At 34.2% G+C, this 26,161-nt stretch overlaps 4 protein-coding genes across 14 annotated transcripts in view; 2 read left to right on the top strand and 2 right to left on the bottom strand.

The window, feature by feature from the left end:
* Positions 1-9,722, top strand: part of Efa6 (Exchange factor for Arf 6) — an 80,624-nt gene extending 70,902 nt beyond the window's left edge. Inside the window, exon 15 of the transcript XR_011176980.1 lies at positions 57-9,722. The gene's annotated coding sequence lies outside the window, so the exon portion shown is untranslated. The remainder of the gene's footprint in view (positions 1-56) is intronic.
* LOC124217612 (STAM-binding protein-like A) lies at positions 6,452-19,473 on the bottom strand. Of its 3 annotated transcripts, none has more exons than XM_046623479.2 (9): positions 19,212-19,473; positions 15,167-15,317; positions 13,954-14,052; positions 13,611-13,832; positions 12,915-13,094; positions 12,389-12,689; positions 12,201-12,313; positions 11,985-12,087; positions 6,452-10,261 (listed from the first exon to the last, which is right to left on the bottom strand). In XM_046623479.2, exons 1-9 carry the CDS (start codon positions 19,231-19,233, stop codon positions 10,199-10,201), a joined length of 1,254 nt encoding a protein of 417 aa, XP_046479435.1. In that variant the 5' UTR covers positions 19,234-19,473; the 3' UTR covers positions 6,452-10,198. The 3 variants fall into 3 exon arrangements, with proteins under 3 accessions (XP_046479435.1, XP_046479438.1, XP_046479436.1); XM_046623482.2 differs by lacking the exon at positions 19,212-19,473 and adding an exon at positions 16,097-16,254; XM_046623480.2 differs by lacking the exon at positions 19,212-19,473 and adding an exon at positions 15,408-15,645.
* Positions 18,865-23,372, top strand: LOC124217613 (major facilitator superfamily domain-containing protein 9-like). Of its 5 annotated transcripts, none has more exons than XM_069135566.1 (6): positions 18,867-19,085; positions 19,317-19,448; positions 19,927-20,058; positions 20,322-20,451; positions 20,556-20,765; positions 21,474-23,372. In XM_069135566.1, the coding sequence occupies exons 2-6, from the start codon at positions 19,407-19,409 to the stop codon at positions 22,190-22,192; spliced, it is 1,233 nt and encodes a 410-aa protein (XP_068991667.1). In that variant the 5' UTR covers positions 18,867-19,085; positions 19,317-19,406; the 3' UTR covers positions 22,193-23,372. The 5 variants fall into 5 exon arrangements, with proteins under 5 accessions (XP_046479440.1, XP_068991667.1, XP_068991666.1 ...); XM_069135565.1 differs by having other exon boundaries at positions 18,867-19,161; XM_069135564.1 differs by having other exon boundaries at positions 18,867-19,254.
* LOC124217617 (protein PET100 homolog, mitochondrial) lies at positions 23,232-25,534 on the bottom strand. 5 transcript variants are annotated; one of them, XR_006882856.2, is made up of 4 exons: positions 25,457-25,533; positions 24,830-25,079; positions 24,645-24,728; positions 23,232-23,699 (listed from the first exon to the last, which is right to left on the bottom strand). XR_006882856.2 is itself a non-coding variant. In XM_046623495.2 (3 exons), the coding sequence occupies exon 2, from the start codon at positions 25,067-25,069 to the stop codon at positions 24,830-24,832; it is 240 nt and encodes a 79-aa protein (XP_046479451.1). In that variant the 5' UTR covers positions 25,070-25,079; positions 25,457-25,534; the 3' UTR covers positions 23,232-23,697. The 5 variants fall into 5 exon arrangements, 2 of the variants coding, with proteins under 2 accessions (XP_046479451.1, XP_046479450.1); XM_046623495.2 differs by lacking the exon at positions 24,645-24,728 and having other exon boundaries at positions 23,232-23,697; positions 25,457-25,534; XR_006882857.2 differs by having other exon boundaries at positions 23,456-23,699; positions 24,645-25,079; positions 25,210-25,521.
* Between the last annotated feature and the right edge of the window lie 627 nt (positions 25,535-26,161).

Below are 26,161 nucleotides of genomic sequence, written 5' to 3'. Positions count from 1 at the left end.
AGGATTTGGTACAATGTAGTAAAGTAATGAAGAATGTTATCTGTTGCATGCCACAGGGAGGACCCACTGATGACCTGATTCTGAGCAGCTTCGATACAAGTAACGCCATTTCGTCACCCTGGTCAAGCTGAACTGGCCTTATTCTACTAGCTCACTGCAGTCATCATCCATTGCATACACAAGGCTGCATTTTCCATTACATTACCATAATAATATACAAACGAGACATCACAAGTCGAACTTTTCATTCTGATTTCAGTTAAATAATAATCATAGCAAAATGATTTAGATTTTACGGGAATATTATAAACTTTATGATATTAGTGATAACAAGTGTTGTGTTCAGGCGCGGTACAGAGCAACTGTTCAGAAACGACATCAACTCATTCGACTCTGTACGGCGCAAATAGCAACGGACAGTATATAACCGGGTGAACTCTTGAGGACGTCTGTAAGTGGTTTCACTTGTTGCGTTTCTATGAATTTACAATCAAGGTGACTTTTAGAGATCAACAAACGGGATACACAATCGCCTGTAGACGGTCTGTGGATACATCGTATTTTGCTATCACGAAACATTGAAAAATACATAGTTTCTTTACAAACTGAAAAATAGCCATTGATCATAAAACTTTAGATAATGATAACAATTTATAAATACCATTCATTGAACATTCTTTAGTAAAATACGTTGGTATCGCATAATTAGATTGCGATCGCTGTATGAAACAAAATTAATATGGTTTCAGAATACTAAATATTTATTTTCTCTATGTAATATTGTCCTCTTCAGCGGATTCAGTATGAGGTATTTGAAGTTATCCTTCAGTTGAAAATAAAATTTTATAATTCCACTATATTGGGTAAAAAATTTACACTTGAATTTAATATTAAACACTATCAGAATATAAATACTACGGCTTATACAAGAGAATTAGATATTAGGTCATGTTTTATGTATATTGGATGATACGTTTGTAATCTGATTATATCGGACTTGGCTCCAGAAAATACTTATGAAATTTAAGTTTGTAATTTTAACTTGTCGAAATATATTGAGTAAAAACTAGCACATTGCAACTTGAGAATCATCTTAAAGGAGTAAGATTTCCAAAATATATCGGTACTGTTTTGCTTTATTTCAATTTACTGAATTTCCGGCAATTCTGAATATGATGGAAGAACGATTTTCTCTAGAAATGCATTCTTACAGTACTATTAGAAACTTCAACCTCGTCTTACTTTTACGGATATAAAAAAAATTATCGTGCTCTGTCTTGCTGTAATGGAACACGTACTGACGTTATTACCATGTGAATATTCTACTTGTGGTACCTCGTTCGTGTAATTGTATATATTTTTTCTGCAGACACATTATTTTACTATCACAAATATTATTACATCGACATTGTTCATTTTCCCCTCCATAATTATAAAATGTATAAATGCCAAAGAATTGCATTTAATTACTTGTACTTTGCTGACTATCTCATTATTGTGTGTATATTTATATATACTTGTTAATTATGACGGATCAATTTGTTTCGTAATTTTTATATGACTTTATATATGTGCTTCTCTACAAATACCTAAATTACGTTTCTTTCCAGTACAAGATAATGTAAGAATCCGATTCAATTCGCTTCATTCGCACCGTAATTTTGATTCATTTTTTCTTGGTGTTACGCAACATTGGGGACAAATATTATATGCACGGTAACATGTACAAAGTTCTACGCAATTCCTTTAATTACATTAAAAGAAACTTCAGAAAGCACTACGTATTTTTATTATTTACATCAAACGCTGGAACTCGGAAGCATGTGCATACTAGGAACTCTGGAAGTAAATCAAATTTATCCACAGCGATTTCCGCTGGATTCGAAAACTTGAAAAGTCAAAATCTTTATTTTTATTTAGAACGAAATCTAATTGACTTCCGCACATGCGACTATAATTTTTTCATGTTATTATATTTTATTCAGTTTCCGAAAATATTGACAAATGTAGGCAAAAACGTTTAGGTACTTACCGCAGTTGGTACAAATTTGAAATTTTATAATAATGTACAGTTCATACATTCATATTTTATTTCAAACCGTTAACGCTTCTGATTCCCTAACGACGTTGTTCTATCCTTTTTAGTACCATGCTATTGTTTAACGCAACCTTCACAAGCGGTAATGGCTTCTAACTCACCTTTACAGAAGAATTGTGCAGATTTGTAACAGTGGTATGATTAGTAGTAGTTCACTTATAAACTATTCGAAGTGGTTCATAATATAATTAATGCACTAATTGTTAGCTGAAAAAACGCAATTATCAATTATCAAGCATCATCACAAATCTTATCATACATTTATATATATATTCGTTTTCCGTGTAATATTACTATAAGACTGAATGAAATGTCAGAGGATGAAGAGATATAGTGTAATTGTTTCCCCGATATGAAAATACATGACATGATTTAAGATCTTGATTACTTTTCGATCAGAGATAAATTGAACTATTGTAGGCATGAATGGAACAAAGTCCTGAGTAGACTTGGACAGACTTACAACTGATATCTATGTACATAAATTTTTTTTGCTGGCTAAATTATCAAAAATATATTCGTCGAATATTTGATTTAGAAATTGTCGCTTCGGTAAAAATTTTTGGTGTAAATAACGTCCGACAATTCTAGGTTCGCAATATCGAGAAAAACATTGTTACTGTATTCGCTTTGTGGGATCGAACTGTGGCGCAAAATCAAGATGACAGCTGTTGACTCTGCACTTGTAACTTCATTTAAACCCTACATTGAGTTTCCGCGGTTGGTGGATATCATTTGATATTTGACGCAAAATAAAATGACAACTAGAGCAACTGAAGTGTAATTTCACGTTGAACTAGATTATAGTAGTGGATAATTTAGTCCGCAAAACTCACTTGTACGTTTGTACATTTATCACGAACAAATAGGTAGGTATAGCTTGATAAGTGCATCGCTTAGTTCTAGAAACCATTTGAAGATTGCATCCGTGAGTAAAGTTCATCAATGGGGAATGTGGAGATACATATGGATGCGCGTCTTATCAGAGAGTTACACGATTTTGAAAAATATTTCAACCGTTGTATAATCTACTAAAATACATGCCAATCGTTTTCCGAAACTTATAAAAAAACAATTGTTCACAGAAACCCACTAAAACAACATAAGCATTTTGAATATATGCAATTACAACTTCCACAAGCACTTTTGTTTCGGAAATACGATTTTCGATTTAGGCATCTGTTCCATCCATGCCTTGAATTGTTCTAACAGTTTCTTTAGTTTATCTGGGACATTTCATATCAACTCCGCCATTTTTCACTAACCGACGTTTAGATTTTCATAAAAATTTGATGTGCCATTACTAATTGCAAGCAACATACCAATGGCTGAACAGCCATACGAAATGAAAGCTTGTCAAGTCGTAGTACCATGCTTGAGATATCCAGCTACTGGCACTTTTATCTAATGGAAAAAATAAACAGACCCCTCTTTTACGAATTCGTTGAATTTTGACTACCCTGACCAATGATATGAATATGTATGAAATTTTTTATTCCAAATTATTGAGAGAAATGCCACAAATTTAAATTCATCACAAGTCTCGGTAAATTTCGTGCTGACTACGCTAATAAATAATCTCGACTTGAAGAAAACTACTATGTAAAGTGAGAAATACACTAGACCACGACTTTACATCACTTGGTTGTTCAAACTTGTCGAGTCAAGGCGAGTCGAGTCAAGTCGAAAAAAAACCGGATAAGTGCGAGTATAATTCACGCTCTGATGGTTCCGAACAAACTTTATTTTATTTTTTTAAGTGATATAACTACAAATGAACTATTTTCGGATTATTTCGCTTACATGTGCTGTGAGACCTTGCTTCTCTCCAATTTTCATGATTCTAGGTCAACAGGAAGTACCCTATAAGTTTTGATTAGCGAGCTTGCACGTTTCAAAATATGTGACATAAATGGCTGTATCTTTTGACTGCATTGAATTACAAGATTGAATTTTTTACAGCTCCAAGAGACCGTAGACCTTAGTATTTAATATTAATTTCAACTTCATACTTCTATCCATTCCTGAGAAAGAGGGTTTTGACAGACGGCCAGACAGACAACAGACAAGTGGACAATGAAGTGATCCTATAAAGTTCCTGTTTTTTCCTCTTGAGGTACGAAAACCTAAACATTGAAGTCCAACTTATACGAATGCGCATTTTGAATAGTAACCATAGACTACACCCTAAATGTCTCACAATTAGAAAAAATAGAAATTTCCTACACCGCCGAGGTTTTGACAGAAATAACGTATTATGTATGTATGTACATTGAAGCGCAATGACTGCTACGCGTTTTTCTAGACTTGAGGGGGTGCTGTGATTGACTTCGACATTATCGTAGATATCTTGATTTATCCAAGTCCGTGTGACTCAAACGCAAAAAGGGACATAACAGCCTCAACACTCAATTCTGAACAAAAACACTCCGACACATTTTCATTTGACGCAGAAATAAAGAAATGGCATGAATTCTACAAATTTACTATTGCGATTTCCTTTGAACCACTTGGATTTTCAACGAAAATTTTTACGATCCTGGATGATGCTGGAATCAATTCTTTTATGCGCTATATCGACGTAGTTGGGCAAGAGGAATCGATTAGGCGCAGTCCGAATACGTTGCAAGCAAAGGATCAAAAGTTACATCCAAAATACGTAAAACCTACGCAGAATTTTCACAGAGGTATGGGAAAAAAATTAAATAGTAATAGCCACACAGGTTCAAACTCAGTTCAGTACAGTTTATTCAACATACCTTAATTCTAGTGCAAGTGTTTGGGTATAAGTGAATAGCAATTTAACAAGTTCACGAATATAATTAAAGTATAGATAAAAAGAAATACAAAAATATGATTAAACATTACACCAGATATCTCATTGTGATATGAGGAAATGGGTGTACAGCATATATATTGTCTTAAGCAGAATATTAAAAATACTCTATCGGATGGTGATTATTGTAGTTTTCAAATATAGCTGAAGTGTTGGCCTGCATACAGGTGCAAACTAGGAAAAAAATCGAATTGTCAAAATTGATCAAGAATCGTAGTTTTTTTGTAGTTTTTTCATAGAAACCTACGATTCTTTATGAATATCCATGAAAATTAACGAGAATTCACGAAAGTATGCAACTTCCTTAAAAACATAAGTTTTGCCTAGATTTTGGTACAAAAGTATGAATATCTATAAAGATCTACAATTGAAATCATGAGATATAGTTCCGCATATATTTCGAGAAAATAAAATATAAAATCTATGAAAAAAATCACCGTAATTGATCGGAATAGTTTCTTTCGATTAAGTAGACCAAAACTACGTCGATCTACGAAATTCTGAGCCTCAAATTCGCACTAAATCTAGAGATATGAAAACCTATGGAAAAATTACAACCGTAATTGAATGGAATAGTTTCTCTCTACGAGGCAGAACAAAACTACGATGATCTACGAAAATCTAAGCTAAGAATTTGACATGTTTAAAACTACAACTTTTCGTAAACTCTATGAATTCTCATAAGAAAGCACAAATTTTTATGAAGAATTGTGACGATCGACAATTTTAGGATACATTTTAAATCGATAGGATTACGAATATGTATGAGAAGGTATGAAATACTATTTTTGAACCACCGCTAGATGTCGCATTTCTCTCACAAGGAAAATTTATTGCAGACAAGTTGAGTTCCTAGCAAAATACAGGTCTGCGTCCAAAGACTGATCTCATTTTCTGACCGTAAGTATCTGGACGGACATGAGAATCTGTCGTATAATTTTGAACTCACCTTATCTCAATAGGTGAGTCTTATGAAAAAATTAATAACATTCATGTGATTCTACTAAACCAGGAACCGTGGTGAGAATAATTCCATGACGTTCTACGAAAATTTCTACGGATTTTCTATGCGAATTTCTATGCAAGAGTATAAGATATGGGCCGATTCATAGTTTTTGAACTTGGATTTCGTAACAATTCGTACTTTTTCGTAGATTATAATCGTAAAAATAATTTTAAATATTACAATCAACGAAAAACTACGACATCCTGCAAAAAACTACGAATTGTTATGTAAATCCAAGTTTGAAAATTATGAATCCGCCCGAAATCTACACTTCTGTGTAGATATTTCCATGAAAATTCATAGAAATTTCATTGAAATTTTTATGGGAATTCATAGAATTACTTTTACCAGATGCCTGAATTAAAATAAATAAAAAATCCATTTTCTTCTTGTTTCCTCAGCTGTCGGTCTTTTGCTGTTCTAGATGTCTTTTTCACATTCCTGAGGGTCCATTAATCTAGAAAGGTTCATACAAATCGATTCTGAGACGAATGATTTTTTGCTCAAAAAAGTAACTCCTTCGAATTTTTGGTGAATATTTTAACTATTTTGAAAAATGCTGGAATCAATTCTTTGATGCACTATGTCAACGTAATTTTGCGAAAAAAATCGATTGGTCGTAGTCTGAATACACTGCAAGCAACGGATCAACAATTACAGCCGAAAAACAAACGATTTCCTTCGTAACTTCTCTGCAGTTGGTCCCACGCTCTTTTTGATGTGATATATTGATGAGTGTTTATAATTCCGACGCAAAAATATCGTCTAAGTTCACGAGGTACCCGCAAATTACCAGTCAATATGGGGACTCTTGTTACAAAACATCTTGATGATAATATAGTTCACTTTCTTTAAGAAATAAACTTCACAATTTACACACTATCTCACAGGCAAAATTCAGGATTTTAAATCATTACACAATTGTATTCTCGGGGTAATATGACTATTAGAGGTTACCGGAAGAGTGCTGAAATTCTGGGGAAAGTAGTATCGACTTTGTCGGGAATACATAGTATATACTTAGACTCGAAATTCGTAATAATCAACACGGGTTCTGCCACAAATGTATAGTGGAGCGGACAGATATGAGCAATTATAATCTAGGCTACTTAGATGATAACCTTCGGAACAATCTTGTGTTTGGAGGTCAATGGACAGAGTCGCAATCTAACTAGGTAATATAAGTAGAAATTGAAAAAAGCATTTGTTTTTCATTGCTCTTGAGATAATGGTTGTATGAGGTTCGTCGAGGTTTGTTACAGCATGGACTTGAACATTAGTAACAATCGAGTGTTATCTAATTTCCAAAAAATATTTACAAGTAGTATTTTTGTGGAGTGGTCTGAATTTTCCAATGCAAATAAACTGTATTTTTAAAAGATCACATATGTCTAACGTAATTTAAGAAATTATTTAATTAATGAACGTATGAGCGCGATTGAAGATATACCTATACGGGACTTTCTTTTACAAACCGACACCTTTCTGATCGACATATTCTTGATTTAGCTGAATTTTTTTTACGGATTCTGTAGCGAAAAAAGAGATACGTATTTGAAAATTTTTTTGTCACATATTTTGGAAAAGAGGGGGGATTGAAAATTTGAAAATTTGGTGATTTTCGGCTTGGAGACTCATTTTCAAAAATTCATAACTCCGGTTCTATTTGAGCTAGAAAGTTCTTTTTTTCCATTTTAAAACTAAAAGAATGAATTTTAATAAAATAATAGTTTCATTAAAAATTATTAACAAATCAAATTCATATTCTTATAAACAATCAAAATGTTTAACCCTTAGTGGCCACACCTCAGCCAGGTCACATAGCGGCCACACGGGGTCATTACCCCACGCTGAAAAACCTAGTTGTACAAGACGTATGGGTGTTTTAAAGACTTCTTAACCGTGGTGTGAGTATACATGGTGTGCCCATAGACTGTGCCTAGGAGTGCAGCTTCTCTCTCTAAAAAAGTTTGTCTCTCGCGCTGGACTGGGCTGAGTTCAGAAACCTTACCCGACTGAACTCTGATATCATACCGTCTCTGTCTAACACATAAGATTGAACAAAGACACAACGATACTCGAGGGAGCTTTCCAGCAACGACACAGAGCAACACTGTGTCGAACATGGTGCTTTCCAACAACGACACAGAACGACACAGTCGGACACAGCTGCGGAGCATGGTTGGACACTGTGTCGGATTCATTACTGCCAATTTTTTAGTTAGAGATTTTATTTTCGACGCATGGTATTGTTTATATTTATTTATTGAATGCAATGATAATCTACACGCGTTTCACAAATGTTTTTTTTTCCTGGAGCGCTCGATGTTCCTAGATTTTTCGTATAATGCATGAGCGGACTCTAGTGACTGAATTAAGAACCTCAAAGCGTTCCAACAAGCACCAAGGCACAGTGTTCGACCGTGTAACACAGTGTCACACTGTGTCTCCTTGCTGGAAAGCTCCCAGTGTAGTATATACGACCGTGGGTTCCCCATTTATTATCCATTGTCGGTTACGAAAAAGCCCCATTGGGCTAGCAGTCTTTATCCTTTGTCAATCAACGCTCGAAGTTCATGAAATCGCGGTTAATCTAGGGGTTAATCAACGGGATGAGTTTATAACTCTGAACAAATGACATAAAAAGTGATTCTTCACTTTTACCAAAGCTACAGCTGCTTTTCTTCAGTACGCGCTCATTACAATTACTTTGTGTTTCCTATTAAAAATCGAATTATTTCCTGTACAATATAATCCAGTCTGATGTCCAATTTGCCATCGCACTATTCGAAATTGTATTATAATATATAATTGGAAATTTATTAGAGTAAATAATAGAAAATGAATGAACAGTAATAGTAAGTGGTAAGTTGAATTATATTGAATTATTGAAGCCACATTTAACTTTAATCAAGAAAATATAACAAACTTGTTGATCATAGCATAAATCATTAATATGTGAATTGCATGTGCCAACCTATTTCATATAGTCCTTAAAAGCCACATTTAACTTTAATGAATAAAATATAACAAACTTGTTGATCATAGCATAAATCATTAATATGTGAATTGCATATGCCAACCTATTTCATATAGTCCTTAATATTTAGCATAAATATCACAATTCAATTTGTAAAGCTACTAATACATTGCGCAATTACCGTTTGATGGTTACATATCAGATATCTGTTATATTATATACATAGTGTGAAAACTGTTATAAAAATGTAATAAATAGTTAACATGAAATATAACTTTGCTCAAGTATTATGCAGTACATTAACTGTCAATGTATTGCAATCAAATTTCAAAGCTCAAACACTCTTTGCTCTACATGGGGTATTCCATATCAAATCGAACCTACTTTTTTCTCTGTTGCTCTATTGAAATTTTCATCCTTGTTTTCACCCTCATCTTTTACTTACAAATAATCACTTGTGTCCAGTAGTACAAAGTACCAAAGCACAGTAGAGCAGAAATAAGCACTGATGGTCCCCAGTAGTGAGGAATACTAGAGTCCAGTAATGCGGAAGTGATCGCCACTGTTCTCCAGTGATGCTCCACTTTAATAGTGACAAATATTCTACGGCAGTAAAACACTAGTACTTCAATTGTGCAGCGGTGCACTTATGTACGGCGAAAGTTATGAGACCAGTGCCTAAATGTCATTTTAATACAGTCTCTGACTTCTAGTACTCTTTTTTGCGTTTTTACTCATTTATGTCATTAGCTAATGAGCTAAACAACTGAAGTCTGATTACTCTACGAGCAGTAATAGTAAACCACACGGGCAAAAATGCCAATCACATCAACACTATACAAAGTCAAAAAATTTATGTTGGAATGCCCCACATATTATAAACTTTACTTACAATCTATGTGGTATTTAAGCTTTGCAATGGTATAAGCTTTAAATGTTTATATCTAAATATTTCGTTGTATCAACCGTATTCGAGTGCATGTAAAAAAAATTTGTTTAATTTGATTACTCACCTATGTATATAAATATATTATGACTCTATTCTTATTTATTTATGAACAACAGATAAAAGAGTTACGAGATGTAGTAACGAATTTGGTACTACACATTTGAAATACTATGAACAATCAGAGTCGTCGACGACACATCAAATTGCCCAAATTCAATTTTTACTTTCAAAAGTATTGTTCCATAATAATAATGTTTGGTAATAGAAAAACAATTGACAGTACATCAGCTCAAGCCAGCAGGTAAGACGACATGTATGAGATGCACATTTCATTTCCTCAAATCTACCATATTTATAAGCGCCATTGAATCCAACTTACAATGTTCAGCTACCTGTAACATTTTTTATATGTAAGAAGATTTGTAATAACTGTGGTACAAAAATCATACTTTACACTTCATAAGCATTTATCAATTACTTTTTGAATAAAGAATTCATACATGGAGAACCATCAACCGTTTTGAAACCAATTTACGGAAACTCACAGGTTCTCTGTGTGAAAACCATATATGTATGCATGTGATGGCAAACACCATAATCTTGGAAAAGCTTACTCAATATATTCTATGTCATTGTATTAGTATTAGTAAAAAGTGCTAAAGAAATTTTTAAATTTGTAGTAATTGATTCTTGCTTATCAGCAAACTGGGAATCAAATATGAACAAGAATAATTATAGTTGTGAATAATATAATAGATTGAGATTTATCTGATTAATTCGTTTGAAAGAGAAAATAATAACTGTTGCAAGAGCTTGATAGTGATGTGTTTAGATTCAGAGTTATCCAAAAACAAGAGTTATGGTTACTCAAAGAAATATTACAACAGAGCAGAATATGAGAATAATATGTGCTCGCCAAGTGTATATCAGAAACTAGAATAACTGCGATAAAGTGAGTAGCTTTTGTAAGGGTATGAAAACCACTAAACAAAATTCCCGGGTTTTTGCTGAATTTCTTAACAGGACATTTTTTCTCCGATACCTTGACATCGATTACTGGTATCACTAAACCTTCTATCAAATCAATAACAAAGATTTAATGTGTTCAATTTTTAGCGATGCGTTGATGCAGCACAGCTTCAGTTACATAGTGCTAAGTGTGAGAACTCTTCATCGGTATATTACTGATTTTAGAGTATATACTTAGAATTTGCAAGTCATTTTACCGTATAGCCGTTAATAATTCACTGTGTTATCTCCCGGACGTTTTCGAGATGATCGCAAGGGACAGGCTGATAGACCGATCAATCGACAAAACGGCAGACCGGCGAACCGAAACACATACTGATATTTTTTGAAAAATCTGTTTACCGTATAGTAGAGACCCAAGAAAGTAAAGAGTAATTAAATTCAAAAAACGTCATTTCCGACCAAAACAAATACATTTTCTATGTCACCGTGGGTGATGGAAAATACAAATGTTCTATATCGATCTATTTTTGCAGAAATCAAACGCTTTTCATATACTGAAAATCATCAGATTCCGAGAAGAATGAATTATTTCGCAATTGATTCTGACAATATAAGAGATCACAGACTACCGTTTCACTGATTTTTTAGAATTCCATAAGTAGTGAGACGTTTAAATTTAGTCACAGACCATTGATATCAGCTTGGTCTTCCATTGATTGCACATTGAAAATTTAAAAAAATCTGGGTTACAAGAATAAGAATATTTTGTTTCTTCTCTTTCATTTTATGCATTTATAATAACAAATTAAAAAACACAACTAATATAGAGCTTCTGTGAGCTGTCTGATTATATTACATGAATTGTGAAGAATTTCTTGCAAGATATCAATTTTTCGCTGGTTGTGCAAAATTTCAATTATTATCCGGAAGTATCAGTAAATTTTCCAATTTTTACCGGGTTTTGTTCTGGTTCCAAAAATTCCAGGATTTTTCCTGTTACTCCCGTTTTTCTCGTAGCAAAGACACCATGTAATCTATCTACATATAATAGCCAGCTGAATGAACCCAAAAAGTAGAGATGATTTCTAGCATTGTTTCTTATAAATATGCTTATGAAAATATACTTTGTAGATAATTACTTACAGTGTAAAGGGCTGGTTGTGTTGGATGCGGATGAAATCCAGATGTCCGACAATTAGCTATAAAATCTAATCCATAGTCTGCTGTCAAAGTATAAAATCCAGTACTGTAACAGCAATGAGAATAAGTCAGTTAATAAGTAGCGCAGAAAAGTGACACGATAAGTAATAAAGTTTATATAAAGTTCAATCATTTTTAAATAATGATTATATAACCTACTCTTGATACTTTGGCGCACACACAACAGCTATTGCTTCAGGCATCATTAGTTGATAGGCACAATGAGTGTGAAGATCTACACTAGATAAAAATGCTGTCTGTGTAGGATGAGTCTGAAACATAATTTGAACATTCTTAAAACTTATCAAATTACTCTTGGAAAGAATGGCAATATTTCATTAACTCACATGGATCCAACCAAGAGTGATAAGATTATGCTGGTCTTGGTAGTCAAAGATATCCTCTTCCTTATGCGTTGTACAGGAATCTGGTGATCCCGTTTGTTGAGGGATCAGTACATGGGTGACGAGTAATTTATTACGTTCCAATCTGCCAGCCAATATCCCGCAAGTTTCTTTGTTTAGCATCGTGTTGCGAGAAGCCAGTAACAAGAATTCAGTCATCGCTTTGTTGGGTAATATTACATCTCTCAAAGCATGTTTATCCAGTAAACGAGGTTTAGTAGATCGGTCAACTTCTGGTATTGCTCTAAGTTCAGAAAAATAAAATTAGAGAAAAAAAAAAAAAAAAACACAAACCGAGCTTTTGAAAGAGAATCCAAGATATCTGGATTATTCACTGCATATTTCAGGCTATCGAGAAACTAATAACAATAATAGGTGACACTCTGAATTGCTGTATCTAGCTATCAACTGATTTCCAACAAAACTATTTTTCAGTTCCCAGATGCCTCAACTAACATTATGCGCTTACTTTTCTTCAGTTCGGGGAGGCTTTATATCCTTAATTGGAGATTGGGGTCTGGTTACAATCGGTTTTTTTGCAACAATGTCTTGATCAGTCACCGATGAAGTTGTACCAAGCATTGCTTTAGCAGCATTTGCAGCTGTCCGAGCGGCTAATTTATTTTTTCTATCTTCTTCGTCCTTCAACCTTCAAACAATGTTGGAGTAACATTTTACTGACTATTATATTTATTGTTACGATACGTAATAAACTAAGCAATTTAACATGTTAATCAATTTATAAGAACAGGTTTAAACGATAGCTATCAAAGTGACTCGCACATAATTTAGTTCATATCTCAAATTATGGTGGAGGTAAAAAATATGGAAAGTTGAGATAACAGGAGAAAAACTATTTCGTAAAGTTTGTTGAATACATAAAATCAAAATATAAAAACCCAAAATTTAGAAAGGTTAAGTTTGAAAAACCTTAATATAGAATCATTCGAATAAATATAAAAATATTACAGGATACTGACAGTTCTATGTTTTTGTTTCCTATACTTTACCTTTGTACATTTTAGCGTTAATATATTTCCATTTTTTTCCTTTTGAAAATTCTACAAATTAAAGAATACAGCAAACTAACAGAATCAATGCACTTTTAGCATGGCATATAATTCTTGTGTACTTATATTATAGGTGAGTGAAAAAAATAAGTTACCTCTGCTCCTCTTCTCTTTTAAGTCGTTCCATTTCAATTTTCTCCCGTTTCTTTGCATCCTCCAGATATTTGATCTGCTCCATTTTATACTGAGCAAGTAATTGCTTTTTCAGTGCTTCAGCTTTTGGGAAAATTTCCCGCAACTTTTGTTGATTTGTCGCACGATCTTTTACAGGCACTGTGTCATATTGTGGATGTTTTCTTATTTTTTCTAAGAAAATTCTGAAAACAAAATCTAATAGTTGACTATCATTTCCAGGTACGAGCTCAAGAACAAATTGTTGCATCCATTATTAAAACTGAGTTTCAATTTCAAGCCTCACATAAAAGTTTGGTAACTTACGTCATAAATTTCATGAATAAAATATATGCATTTTCTTGACTGCCCTCTTCCATGTATACGTTAGCCATTCTGATCATTTCAATTCCAGAACGATAATATCTGAAACATTTAATTAGAATAGTTTCACATCTCGCTAATAATCTCACTACATAGTAACATAAAAAGTGTTTCATTATGAAGATGAAGCTGGCAGCCAGGATTAGCAGCCAAATGTGTTAAATTTATTAGAAATAGAAAAATGCAGTTCAGTTATATCCATATAATTGTATGATAATATTGGGGGTTCAAGGTATTTGAAAAAAATGTTGATTTTTGAAATTCTCTACCCTGATCGAACAAACATTAGAACATTTGGCTGCTAATTCGAGCTACTAGCTTCAGCCTCGTATTTTATTATACATATTCTACAACTGTATATCATTATCCTACAGTGAACACTGGTTCATTGGCTGAATATTCATATAGATCAATCAAATAGCCAAAAAAAAACAAAAATCCAATAAGCTAATGTTTGTGACGTTAATGTAATAATGCATTTCTAAGAAAACTTGATATTTCAAAAGATTGGTATTGGCTGAAATTCAGTGCATTAGAATAAAGTAATACATAGTCATTTCTTGCTAACTCAAATCCATTAGTCATTTGAAAGTTGCAAAATAGTGATTTTTTTAGGAATGACTTGTATTAACATACTAACTTTCAAAGTCGAAAAATTTAATGCTGTAGGATGTATAATAAAAAATAATTTAACAGGATGTTTGCGCTCAGGATTAGGTGAATGAGTAGAAATTGTGATCATGATGGTGTTAAAGAATATACTGCAGAAACTGACCGATGTACGATAAATTAAAGAAATTGCAAATGTGGTTACATCGAAAAATAGACAACCAGAAATATAAAACGAAGATTAAATGAAAAAATGGACAATCTCATCATTTATGAGTCTGAAGTTAGTATCAATAACTTAGGTGAATGTTAAAATAAAAACCACTATTTTGCAGTGCTTAGAAATAACTACAAAACTTGAATTTACAAAATCTGAGTTGGTGCTGTATTATGATTTATTGAATTTCAAGCAATTCTAAAGTTGTGAAATAACGAGTTCTTTTAAAAATATCTGGTTACAATAACGTTAGGACATCAACTTGATCATTTATGGTGATATTCCATTTACAATTATGAGTAACTAATTCAAACTGAGTGGATGTCATACCTTCGCGGTGGAATATTAGGGTCTATGTCAACAGCAGTCCCATAATCTGCCAGTGCTTTAAGGCGGTCCTCTGGATCAATTAATCGCATGTTTTTTACAGAGGTATATTTAGTGGGTTTGTAGTCGACCTTATCCTTCATCTTATCTCTATCTGTATCCATATTTGACTTGTAGGTTATGATTATGTTAATAACACAATTTACATATATTCTTCTACCAGAGTACGCATAACGTTCTTTACATTGTTATCGTTGTGACTGATGTAAATGCAATACGTCTTACATATACCAATATTTTTTAAACAAATCAATGACTGAAAAGTTACAAGTTTATCATTCGCATGCACGGGACTATACAATATTAGAGACTAGCACTACTAGCAGCAGCAGCACTCTTGGCAAGTTGGCCAACTCTGGATCAACAATAGTCACCAAACCACGGAGATAGAAAGAATTATCTCCATAAGAGATAAAAGATACGTTCCGAAATTATTAATAGTAAATTGGATACATCAGTCTTTCATAACTTGTTCTTCTTAGAGGTGTTACCAAGATTCCAAATTACCAAATACAGGTTCCAACCAAGTTTTTCAAGTCTGGAAAATTTTAACATTCTCTTCTGAATTTTAGTTTGTACTGTTTTTAATGGGGTTTGTCTATCGTTCGTAGGAAAAAAGACGATGCACCTCAGTTCGCAGACATTCACGGCTGTCCTGTTACGAAAATACGGTCACGTAATGGGTGCTTTCCATTTACTGACTCAAATCGACTTGTGTCGCTATTTCTGGTGTAACCGACCAATCTGGACAAAGGAATACACCAGAAATAGCGACACAAGTCGACTTGAGTCAGTAAATGGAAAGCACCCAATATTGCCACCGTAGTCGTTCAAGTATACCTATGTGACGCTGATAGTAGTTACCCCTATTACCTGTTCAAGCCACTTGATTACCAGCGCCACTAGCGGCCGGCAACATTTCCACGTCTGCCAAAATTACTGTGTGTCACCCTCGCCGAGTAGTAGGTAGGAGACCAAGAAGGACAGGAGAACGAACTCGGGTGGTGGGGATAGTCCCATACATGACCGCCGCCTGGCGTCGCTGCTAACCATAGCGTACATGCGCAGTTTGGTACTGCGCAGTCAAATAATTCAAGTCCCCCGTGGTCTAGAAACAGAATGAACAGAATGAATGTCAAGATGCGCAATATCGGATTGCGCATGTACCCTACGGTTAGCAGCGACGCCAGGCGACGGTCGTATAAGGGCCCACCTCAAACTCACATTACAATAGGAGTTCGGTCTCCTGTTCTCTAGCCTTCTTGTAGGAGACTACACTCACTGATATATATATATACACTGGATTGGATATTACCGTATACTCTACGTGTAAGCTCGTGTGTCCAATTGAACACTTGAATTTCCGCCATCTTGTACAGAAAGTTGTCACAGAATGCGCGCTAGATTTGAACTGCGTAAAATATGCTATTTAAATCTAACGATATATTCGTCACACAAAAAAGTTTTTGACGAGTAAAATAATGTTTGATACATTAAATGAAGAACAAATCATTTTTTCGAAGGTATATTATTATTTACAATTATATGATGTAAAAGATCATTAAATAATATGACGAAAAACTTGTATTTAAGCGTGATTTTTCTTTATGTTCAAAAGAAGTCCTCAATTCTAAGAAGTTTCCGTCCATTATCCTTTATCCTATGGTGGGCTGAATTTCATACGGATTATTCAAAAATTTGTATAACACTAATTCAACCGTTAGGGAATCCATTTACCATCCATTGATCATCAAAGTGGAGCTTAAGACATGTAAAAAAAGTTTTGAATTAAACTATATCGAATTGGGTGAGTAAAAACTTTATTCAAAAATATGGAGAATAAAACATTCCTTGCAAACGTTAAGGAATTTTTATAGAGTTGCGTGCGATAAACCACAACAATATAATTAGTAGTATCAATCCACAATCCATTCACATGAAGAAAAAGTTACAAGCACAATCAAAAGAAAATAAAAAAGATGTACATATCTGAGCATGCAAATCAGGTACAAATGTGTAGGTGCTCATGTAATTTGGTTACATTCACTGTGGTGGGCCGATCGGATTCATCCTGAAATTCGGTCTGCTGCAAGTTTTCACCTACAGATAAGTTACTAATAAATAACGACAATGGAAATACACAGAAATGTGTCACACACGATTTTTCTGTAACAGAGCACTTTATAATCTGTAGGTAATTAACCGCTTCGACGACATTGACGCAATAGTGCATCACATCAACGTGTCTTTATGCACACTGAGTTTTCTCTGACCTAAAAGGGATTAATAGTTTCAGATCTTACCAAATAACGTTGGGATACTGCCTTTTCGTAAAGTTATATAATTTTTACTTTTCTTCTGAAAGCAAGAGAGTTCAAAGTGGTCGGAACACAGAAAGCTATCACTTGATGGAGACCACGGACCAATGTTTATATTTGCGATCCACTGCTTCATAATATCAGGTTCATCCAATGGGAACCTACATAACAAGCAAAGTTTAAATTTATTAATTCACACGTTATGTTGCATTGAGTAACCGTACTTACTTGAAGAATGAATAGCCACGTCCATATTCCCTTAATCGGTGACAAGATGAACACTCTGATTTTGGGTTGTCAAATATAGTTGGTACACTGTTCTTTTTCAATGTAATTAGGAATCCTGTCCTATCAAAGCAGTCATTTGTAAAATGAGCCGAACACAATGTGCTATTTCGGTTTGGCTTCCAGTCCTTCCTCTTCATTTCTTTTAACCACTGCTGAAGGTGCAACACATCTTTCACGGGAAATCTACATATAGAATTATAATTTAATCCCTGAGTCAATAATACCCGAGTTTTCAATTTCAATTATAATAAGATCGGTTCATAATTCAAATATTGTGAATTTTTACTGACACGATTCGTACGTTATAATACTCGTTAAATATAATTAGTAAATACTTCGTATGCTGACATAACCTCTGCAAGTTATCATTTGCAGAACGCTTCAGCGTTGTATACTCACTTGTGAAATGATCGCCCACAATATTTTGATTACTTTGTTTTGCAAAAAACGCAGGTACTCATTGTTACCTCAATAATTGTTACTGTAATTTTCCAACACAATCGATTATATACACATACATATATCACGTATATATTTATATATATCTGAAGTGACAAGAATCTGTACAAAATGGCTACCGTTCAATTGGCGTGACGGCACCACGCTTAAATCCAATCCAGTGTATATATATATCAGTGACTACACTCGACCACCGCTCGGCTCAAAAGTTGGTCCAGTTTTTGGGGCTCCCCCTTCCACCTATGATCTTGCGATTCGCCGTTTGCCATGTTTCCTCGGATTTAATGTCGGTTGACATTGGTAAAGCAATTACTCGGTTTTCACTGGTTTTCACTCAGTTCAAATGCGTATTTTAAGAATTTACAGTGTGTTCATACATGCAGGTTTATAGAGTACGATCTTAGAGCATATACTGTATGTGCTCGAAGGGCAAGATCGTCGCTCTTCTTTTTTTACATTTTGTAGCGAAAAATCCACTTTTTTCCGTAATAGGCACTTAAATCGCATTCAAACAATTCTCACGTTACCCCAAACCTGGGGACAAGCTTTATCGTATAGGGTGTTGTCTCCTTCATACTAGTCGCGCCCCCCCTTTGGCGGCAAGCGACCATTTTCATCGAGGGGCTAGGGGAAAAAAAAATAAATAATTTTACTCAATTATTTATAAGTGAACTAATTACCGACAAACGTTCACGTTGGTCCAACCATCACCAAACAAACCACGACAATTGAGACAGATAAGGGGCTAAATGTAAGGAGGCCAGCACAAAACCGATTGATAAGTTGAGTGATAAAAGGTGCGCCGATTAAGCGTGGCATTCAGGTGGCAATATAGGTATTAGCCGTAGCAAGCGTATATCCATGTATACAAGCGTACGTGAGACCCAAGTATTACACACGCATACACGTATATGCATACTTACGTTGTACCAAAGAATAATTCATGTATACAGACACAAGCTAATTGTAAGTGTTTGTCACTAGATTGAAATGATTTTTTGGGAAATCAGTTATGTAAATGATTACAGAACAATAAAGTTATCACCACGTGGACATGAGTTGACGATTCACCTCGATTTTTGCTATAGAAATCAGACTTTTCCGACGTATAAAACAAAATGAAATTCAATCCTACATGGGTTTACGTCGTTTCATTTGTGGTAAGTGTGAAACAACAGCTGAACCTGCTATAGTTCCTCCTTCCACTTGAAACGTGTACCCAGTGTGCCCGATGTTTCTACGTTCATTTAATTTCGGAAATTATCATACATACTCAATATCATACATTTATCCACTAAAAATAACCAATAATCACAAAAATAAATTTTGCAACTATCAATTTACGAGTCTTCATGCCAAAGTACATATGTTCAAGGAATCCAAAGATACTAATTGTGAATTGTGTTCAGTGGTATTTCTTATATATCTGGCGGGACGAGAAGAACAAGTTCAAAAATATATGTATATCACCATCGCATTCCAGGAGACTCTTTATCCATACAACCATTGATAAATATATTACAGTGAACTTTCTACATTACGTCTATAAAGAAGCAGTTTAAATTGAATATAATATGTATTGATAGGTTTTTCCAATTTTTTGCGTATGATCAGCTAATTGAGTGTTCAACTTTTCAGGATTTGTTTGCTGTTAGCCTGTCTATACCTCTGCTATCTACACATCTCAGGGCACTGGGAGCATCTCATATTGTAATTGGATTCTTCAGTTCACTGTATGCTGGAACTCAACTTATCAGTGGGCCTATTATCGTTAGTACTTGAACATTTGTGATAATATTTAATCTTCGGAAATTTGAATAATTTCAATAATTGCCGAAGAGAATGTCGGATTGAACTTTCACTGCATGAGATAATCATGCTGCAGTGGAACTGTCATTGCAAAACTACTTGTATATCAAACCACTAAGCATTCAAAAGTTTGATCGACATTATAACTGTGCTCGCCTCGAAATGCTAATTTAATAATAACTGTAGGGGTTTTGATATTTTGTATGATAAAACCATTATTCCAGGGAAGTTGGAGCGACCAAAAAGGACGACAAGCAATCTTATTAATCAGTCTGACAATATCTGCAATTTCTTACATTTTCCTGGGCATTGTAAAATCTCTATGGGTGATATTAATAATCCGAGCTGGTTTGGGTAATGAGTTCTATTGTCTATTTATGAATTCAGGTCGCTTACACCTAAAACTTAGTATATAGTTATTGACAAAGTTTTTCAGTACAATTGAATTTATTGTCCAGGTACTTTCAAACACATCCAAGTCTTGGCACGGACCATTGTAGCTGACAGAGTATTACTAGAGGAACAAAGTAAAATCTCTGGCCGCTTGACTGCTCTGTCAAGTGCGGGTTTCATTGTTGGGCCCGCAATTGGTGGACACCTTGCAGAATTGGAACATGGATTTTCTTACTTGTGTTACTGCACTGCTTTATTGTTTGCTGTCAATATTGGTATGCTTAATATATCACTGTATACACAGTTTGCAACAGTCCAGTTTGAACATATTGCCTTCACCTTCCTAATAAATTCTGAGTAGACCATTACAGGATTTCGATGTAAAATTAGCTGTCAAATTAATTAAAAGTGAATAACATCTCAAAAAGATGTATTCAACTTTCTACGTGAATATATTAAAAAACAAATATTTTAAAATTTGAGAGGAACAATAATCTTTTTCTAATTGGTTCATTAATTTTATAAGTACAAGTTCGTTTCGTGGCTGATTTTACAAGGAAATTGATGTATGTGACTTTAAAGGGGATTCCATATAAATGAAACGCGAAAAAGAGGTCGACAGCCCAATTCAATACACAGTTCTGAACGAAAATTACTCCAATGCACTTTCATTTGATGCAGAAATATACAAAATAGCACAGACACTACGAAATCGCAATAGAAAATTAGTTCCTAGAATCGATGCCATTTCTTTATTTCAGCGTCAAATGAAAATGTGTTGGAGTATTTTTGTTCAGAATGGCATACCATTTTTGATTTTTGGACATATATACATCGACGTCGAAATCGACTAGGGCACCCCCTTCTTTTACGATTAAAGAAAGCTTTCGTACTAATAGGAAAAGTTAATGCCATCGATCCATAATAATTTTTGATCATTTTAGTAGTTTTATAATTACTTAAAACATTCGAAATTTTTTCAGGAACGACGTATTTCTTTCTTTATGATCCACCCGAAACTGGGTCACCAGATGAAACCAAGACGTCTCTTAAAAAAAAGCAGTACTTGAGTATGAGAGAGCAAATGTTGTGTATAGTGCGTCATTTAGTCAATGTTGATTGGATAATTTATGGGGATGTATTTGCTCTAAAGTTCCTAATGGCTGTTTCTAATGCAATATTCACATCAAATTATTTTGCCAATGTTCAGGAGACATACAATATTTCGCCTCGATGGGCAGGCTATACGATTTCTTTTCAAGGTCTAATAGCATCTTTAGCAGGCTTATTAGCTGGTTGGATAGACCAGAAGTTTTACAAAAACGATCTAAGCTTCCAGCAGCGTAATTTACATGGATTTATAATCATAACAATATCTTATGTAGGACTTTTCACTGCCCCAACTTTGCATCTTTTCATGCTTAGTATCATACCACTTACAGCAGCTAGCTCTTTAGTAAGAATAGTCGGAATGGACATGGTCTTAAAACGATGTTCTCCAACGCAGCGAGGCTCTTTGGTTGGTACTAGCAACAGCATATCTAATATTGCCCGTTTTGTAGCACCGTTGCTTGCAGGTTTGATGGGAGATCTGTACGGGACTAGAAGCGCGACTTTATTATGTATATTATTATCCAGTTTAGGTATAATTGTTTCACTGATGGTCAGACAATACAAACCCATTCAACTAAAGGTTGACTAAGTTGAAAGGTTACGTGCATGCATGTGCCTTCATAATATTAACCAAGGCTTCTGTTGCTTTTTATACTTTGAATTCTATTATTTTCTAAGGGTATAACCATACCGTGTGAAGAAAAAAATTTGGTCATTTTTGTAGCATCAGGTATTTTGACCAGGTACACATACATAAGATGTTGCATTATTTCATTTTAGTTATTCGCTCAAAATAACTACAGTTGATCTACAGGAAGGGTCTCGTAAGAGGATCCATTCTGATCCGCATGGTCACTAGCAGCCCCAACAGATGCACAACTTTTAGCTGAGCCAAGCGTAGCGGGTCAATGTTGTGAACGAATACTTTTAGTTGTTGTTAGCATTGGCAGTGACTGCGTGGCTCGGAACACGCCCTTTCACAAGACCCTCCTTGTATGTTGTGGCATACGTAGTTTCTGCAGTTTTGTTAAAGATAAAATTTCATCATTGTAGTTCTTACTACTTGTCACGAAATGCCACATTGATAAATGCAGACGAGTTTTTTATTGATCCTGCTTAAAATAGATTTTGCAATAAATTTCATGTCTGTCTAATAATTCCATATACCAACGAAAGTACTGCAATAATACCTGTAGTCAGTTAGAACTATCATCGCCTATATACACAAATGATTTTCAATTCTCGAAGTACTCTGAGGTATTTATTGACTGTAGCAAATCACAAAACATATGAATAAAGGTTTTCATTTGTTGGACGAAGTTAGGTAGCACACATAATACAGGACGTGAAGCAATATTTAAATTTTAATTATACAAATAATTTTTCTAAAGTAAGTACAGATAGCTGATGTATGTGAAATATCTATGAAGTTGAAGTTAATAAAGTTAACGTTACATGAACCGTTAGGTAAAAAATCATTATTTTGCAATTACAGATTGACTTTGTAGAAGTCAAGTTTGTAAAATATTACCATACTTTACTTTATCATGGTTTACTGAATTTCAAATTATACATTGGCTATGAAATAATGGATTTTCTTAACATGCATTGTTACAATAACTCAATCCCATAAATCTCTATTTTGTACATATGTACATATGATCAATATAATTAATATGTAGAAATTCATACAATTTTTATGAAATACAGCTGTACATTTTAGTCTAATAAGTCTTTTATATTTCGGGATTAACACAATAAAATAATATGGATTAAAAAAAAAAAATTATGCTACTATGAATAAATGCTGAAAAATGATTTTTTATTCACATACTTATTACAGAAATCTATATTCGAAAATCTGTTCGGCTTCAAGGGTTAATAAATTGTCTGAGTTCTCGGAGGCTGGGCATGCATCATCGTTGGCTTATTGAAACATCAGGTTATTGATTTATTATAGAGTCTGAGCCTCGGTTGGAACAGCCCGTTGGTGAATGCACCGATCCCTTTATATCGCCAGCACAGTCCGGTTTGCATGAGAACGACGTACAAAAATAACATCGAACTTCCCTGTCAGCTACGAATTTGCACTTCCTCTAAATGCAAAAAGTCAGAGTTTGAGGGTTTACAATTCGTCGCGATTGCATGGTATGATGATGTGAATTTTTTCTCATATAGTAATACTAATGACCACCAATACCTCGCAGTTACAGATTGTTTAAACAATATTGCTTTTATAATAAAATATGTACTGAGAACGTGTCCGAAACACGTATATTTTAAACAGGGAAATTCACCCTGTTGTTGGCACAGGTTAGAGATGAGATAAAAGTTTGATAAAATTTGGCAATTGTTTTTGAATCATTTGAAATTTATTTGGAGGGTATGTTTGAAGAAGTTCGTCAATACCCTATATATGGGATACCCTAATTAACATAATCATATTTGTGAACAACTCTTCTGAGTTATTTCAAAATTGTGAAAAGGTGAATTTTCTTGCAACATTTTTTTACCTTATGGTGACAAGTTTCAACCTTATAAAAAATATGACTATGAAGTCTGCGTTAAAGGGTGAATATACCAGAACTTTGCATGTTCCAACATTGGTTACGAAATATTTAACGTAAATGCTGCCGAACAAATTTAGAGCAGATCATTATTTCTTATGGCCTCATTAAGAATGAGTACCTAATAATAATCATCTACTTTAAATGCTTCCAGTTAGTGTGATAAAACATAAAATGTATAGATTATGAGTTTTTGTTTTCTGCTTTACATGACTTTACATCTTTTATGATACAAGAATTCGTGCAGAGGTGATCAAATTTTATAGCAAATATAAGGACTTTTCACAATTTGTATTGAATCTTATACTAAATACAAATATCTCTGCATTGCTATCATGAGTGTTGAAAATAGTCTATGGATGTTAGTTATATCATATAATTTATTAAAGAAAATCAACAAATCATACAAGCACCAAGAACACTGATGGTTGTAAGAAATAAATATTTATAATATAAATTTAATTAATAACTTACATCAGCAACGATAAACATTACTTCATATTTGAAACTCATCGGCTTTTTAGAAAAGTATTTTGAAGAAAAACAGCTTCAAAGAACCTAGTTGAACCAATAATTTTGAATATATTCTATTGGCTGTAGAACTCGGCATTAAGAAACGTTTAGTGTCAAATAAATGATGAATGACAAATACTAATTACCTATTTATTTAAACTAGATTCCAGCACCTCAAAAGCCTTAGCGTCCTGTTTTTCACGTATTTCCCTAATTTTTCGTCTCAACGCCTCATCCTCTTCTTTGTTGACCATGGGGTAGATTTCACGTTTCGTTTTTGTGACCCAATTTTCATAAACTTCTGGCTGGTTAAAGTAGTGAAACATACCCACTGGAAATGCCATGTACAACACCATTTTAGCGACTTCTAATTGCCAGTTCCCCATTGCATTAATTCTAAAAAAGATAGGAGATTGCATAACGCAACTCAAAAAACATACATAACCTCCAAGTACCCTTATATTTAAAATGAAAAAAAATTAATAAATGACATTGGCCAGTAAAGATAAATATGCAGTAACTTTACATCGTTAGAACCCGCTGCACTTCAGCACAAAATTTTTTATATCTTGTCAACTTCGTGTCGCGCCCTAGCCGGATAGTTTGTCTTGAGAGTTAGGTTAAATTCACCGTGAGATTTGCGTTTTGAGAATTTGTATTCACAGGTCGCATTAATTAATTCTGGAATGCCGTTGAAAATTCTAGAGTTACTTGAAGTGATGAAATTTCAATTTCTGTTTCTTTCATTGTGGTTAACTGAACGAATAACATACAATTGTCGTTGACTGAAGAATGAAGATGTGTAAAGATTGCTAGCCTTTTGGGGCTTATCGTAATCAAAAATTGCAGAGATGAATTCATCGTTAAGTGGCGCCCTCTGCGTCCCTTCTGCCCTGCATGCGCAACTCAAGTCCAAAGAGTATAGTAACTCGGGTCGGCACTCGGTCGGTACGTAGTGGCAACAAGAAGTGATGCTTCCATTGCTGACTGCGTGTACCCAGATCATGCAGAGTCGAATAATATAATGTCCCTGACGATGCCTATGTACTGACCACCAGGAACCGCCTGAAATTTTCATACTGGGATTCTCACTTTGCAGTATGTCATCTGATGTAAAAAAATCAAAGTAATGCAACCAGGCTAACAGCTGACCTTTGACCGTGTTTATTCGTGTGCGGATGGTAGAACAGGTATATTATTGTCTATGTTTAATTAATTTATGTGACGTGAGTAATTGGAAAACCCAAGAATTACGATTTGCCTCCAGTAAAATTAAAAACTTCGGTTATGTAGTGATAAAATGGCACCGACTACCAGGCTCTGACATCATAGGATATCTTTCAAGAACGCCCGTATACGTTTCAGTTATGCAAATTCATTTAAGCCAAATTCAGCAGTGTTAATCTAACAGAGGGTAAAATAATCCGAGATTTGAGTTCACTCACTAATTTTTTGAGTTGAAATAATTCAAATTAATT

Source organism: Neodiprion pinetum, chromosome 4, assembly GCF_021155775.2.
Source record: "Neodiprion pinetum isolate iyNeoPine1 chromosome 4, iyNeoPine1.2, whole genome shotgun sequence".
Taxonomy (NCBI): Eukaryota; Metazoa; Arthropoda; class Insecta; order Hymenoptera; family Diprionidae; genus Neodiprion; species Neodiprion pinetum.
Note: the sequence above shows the minus strand (reverse complement) of the source record. Positions and strands in the feature narration are given on the sequence as shown.

Coding starts and splice junctions, on each gene's coding strand:
- LOC124217612 (XM_046623479.2), bottom strand. CDS start 19,233: ATGAATTATTCTTTGGTACAAC. Junction 15,318..19,211: donor GAATTATTCTTTGGTACAAC/GTAAGTATGCAT, acceptor ATATGGATACAG/ATAGAGATAAGATGAAGGAT. Junction 14,053..15,166: donor CCTAATATTCCACCGCGAAG/GTATGACATCCA, acceptor TAAATGTTTCAG/ATATTATCGTTCTGGAATTG.
- LOC124217613 (XM_069135566.1), top strand. CDS start 19,407: ATGAAATTCAATCCTACATGGGTTTACGTCGTTTCATTTGTG. Junction 20,059..20,321: donor TTATCAGTGGGCCTATTATC/GTTAGTACTTGA, acceptor CCATTATTCCAG/GGAAGTTGGAGCGACCAAAA. Junction 20,766..21,473: donor ATTGTTTGCTGTCAATATTG/GTATGCTTAATA, acceptor AAATTTTTTCAG/GAACGACGTATTTCTTTCTT.
- LOC124217617 (XM_046623495.2), bottom strand. CDS start 25,069: ATGGGGAACTGGCAATTAGAAGTCGCTAAAATGGTGTTGTACATGGCA.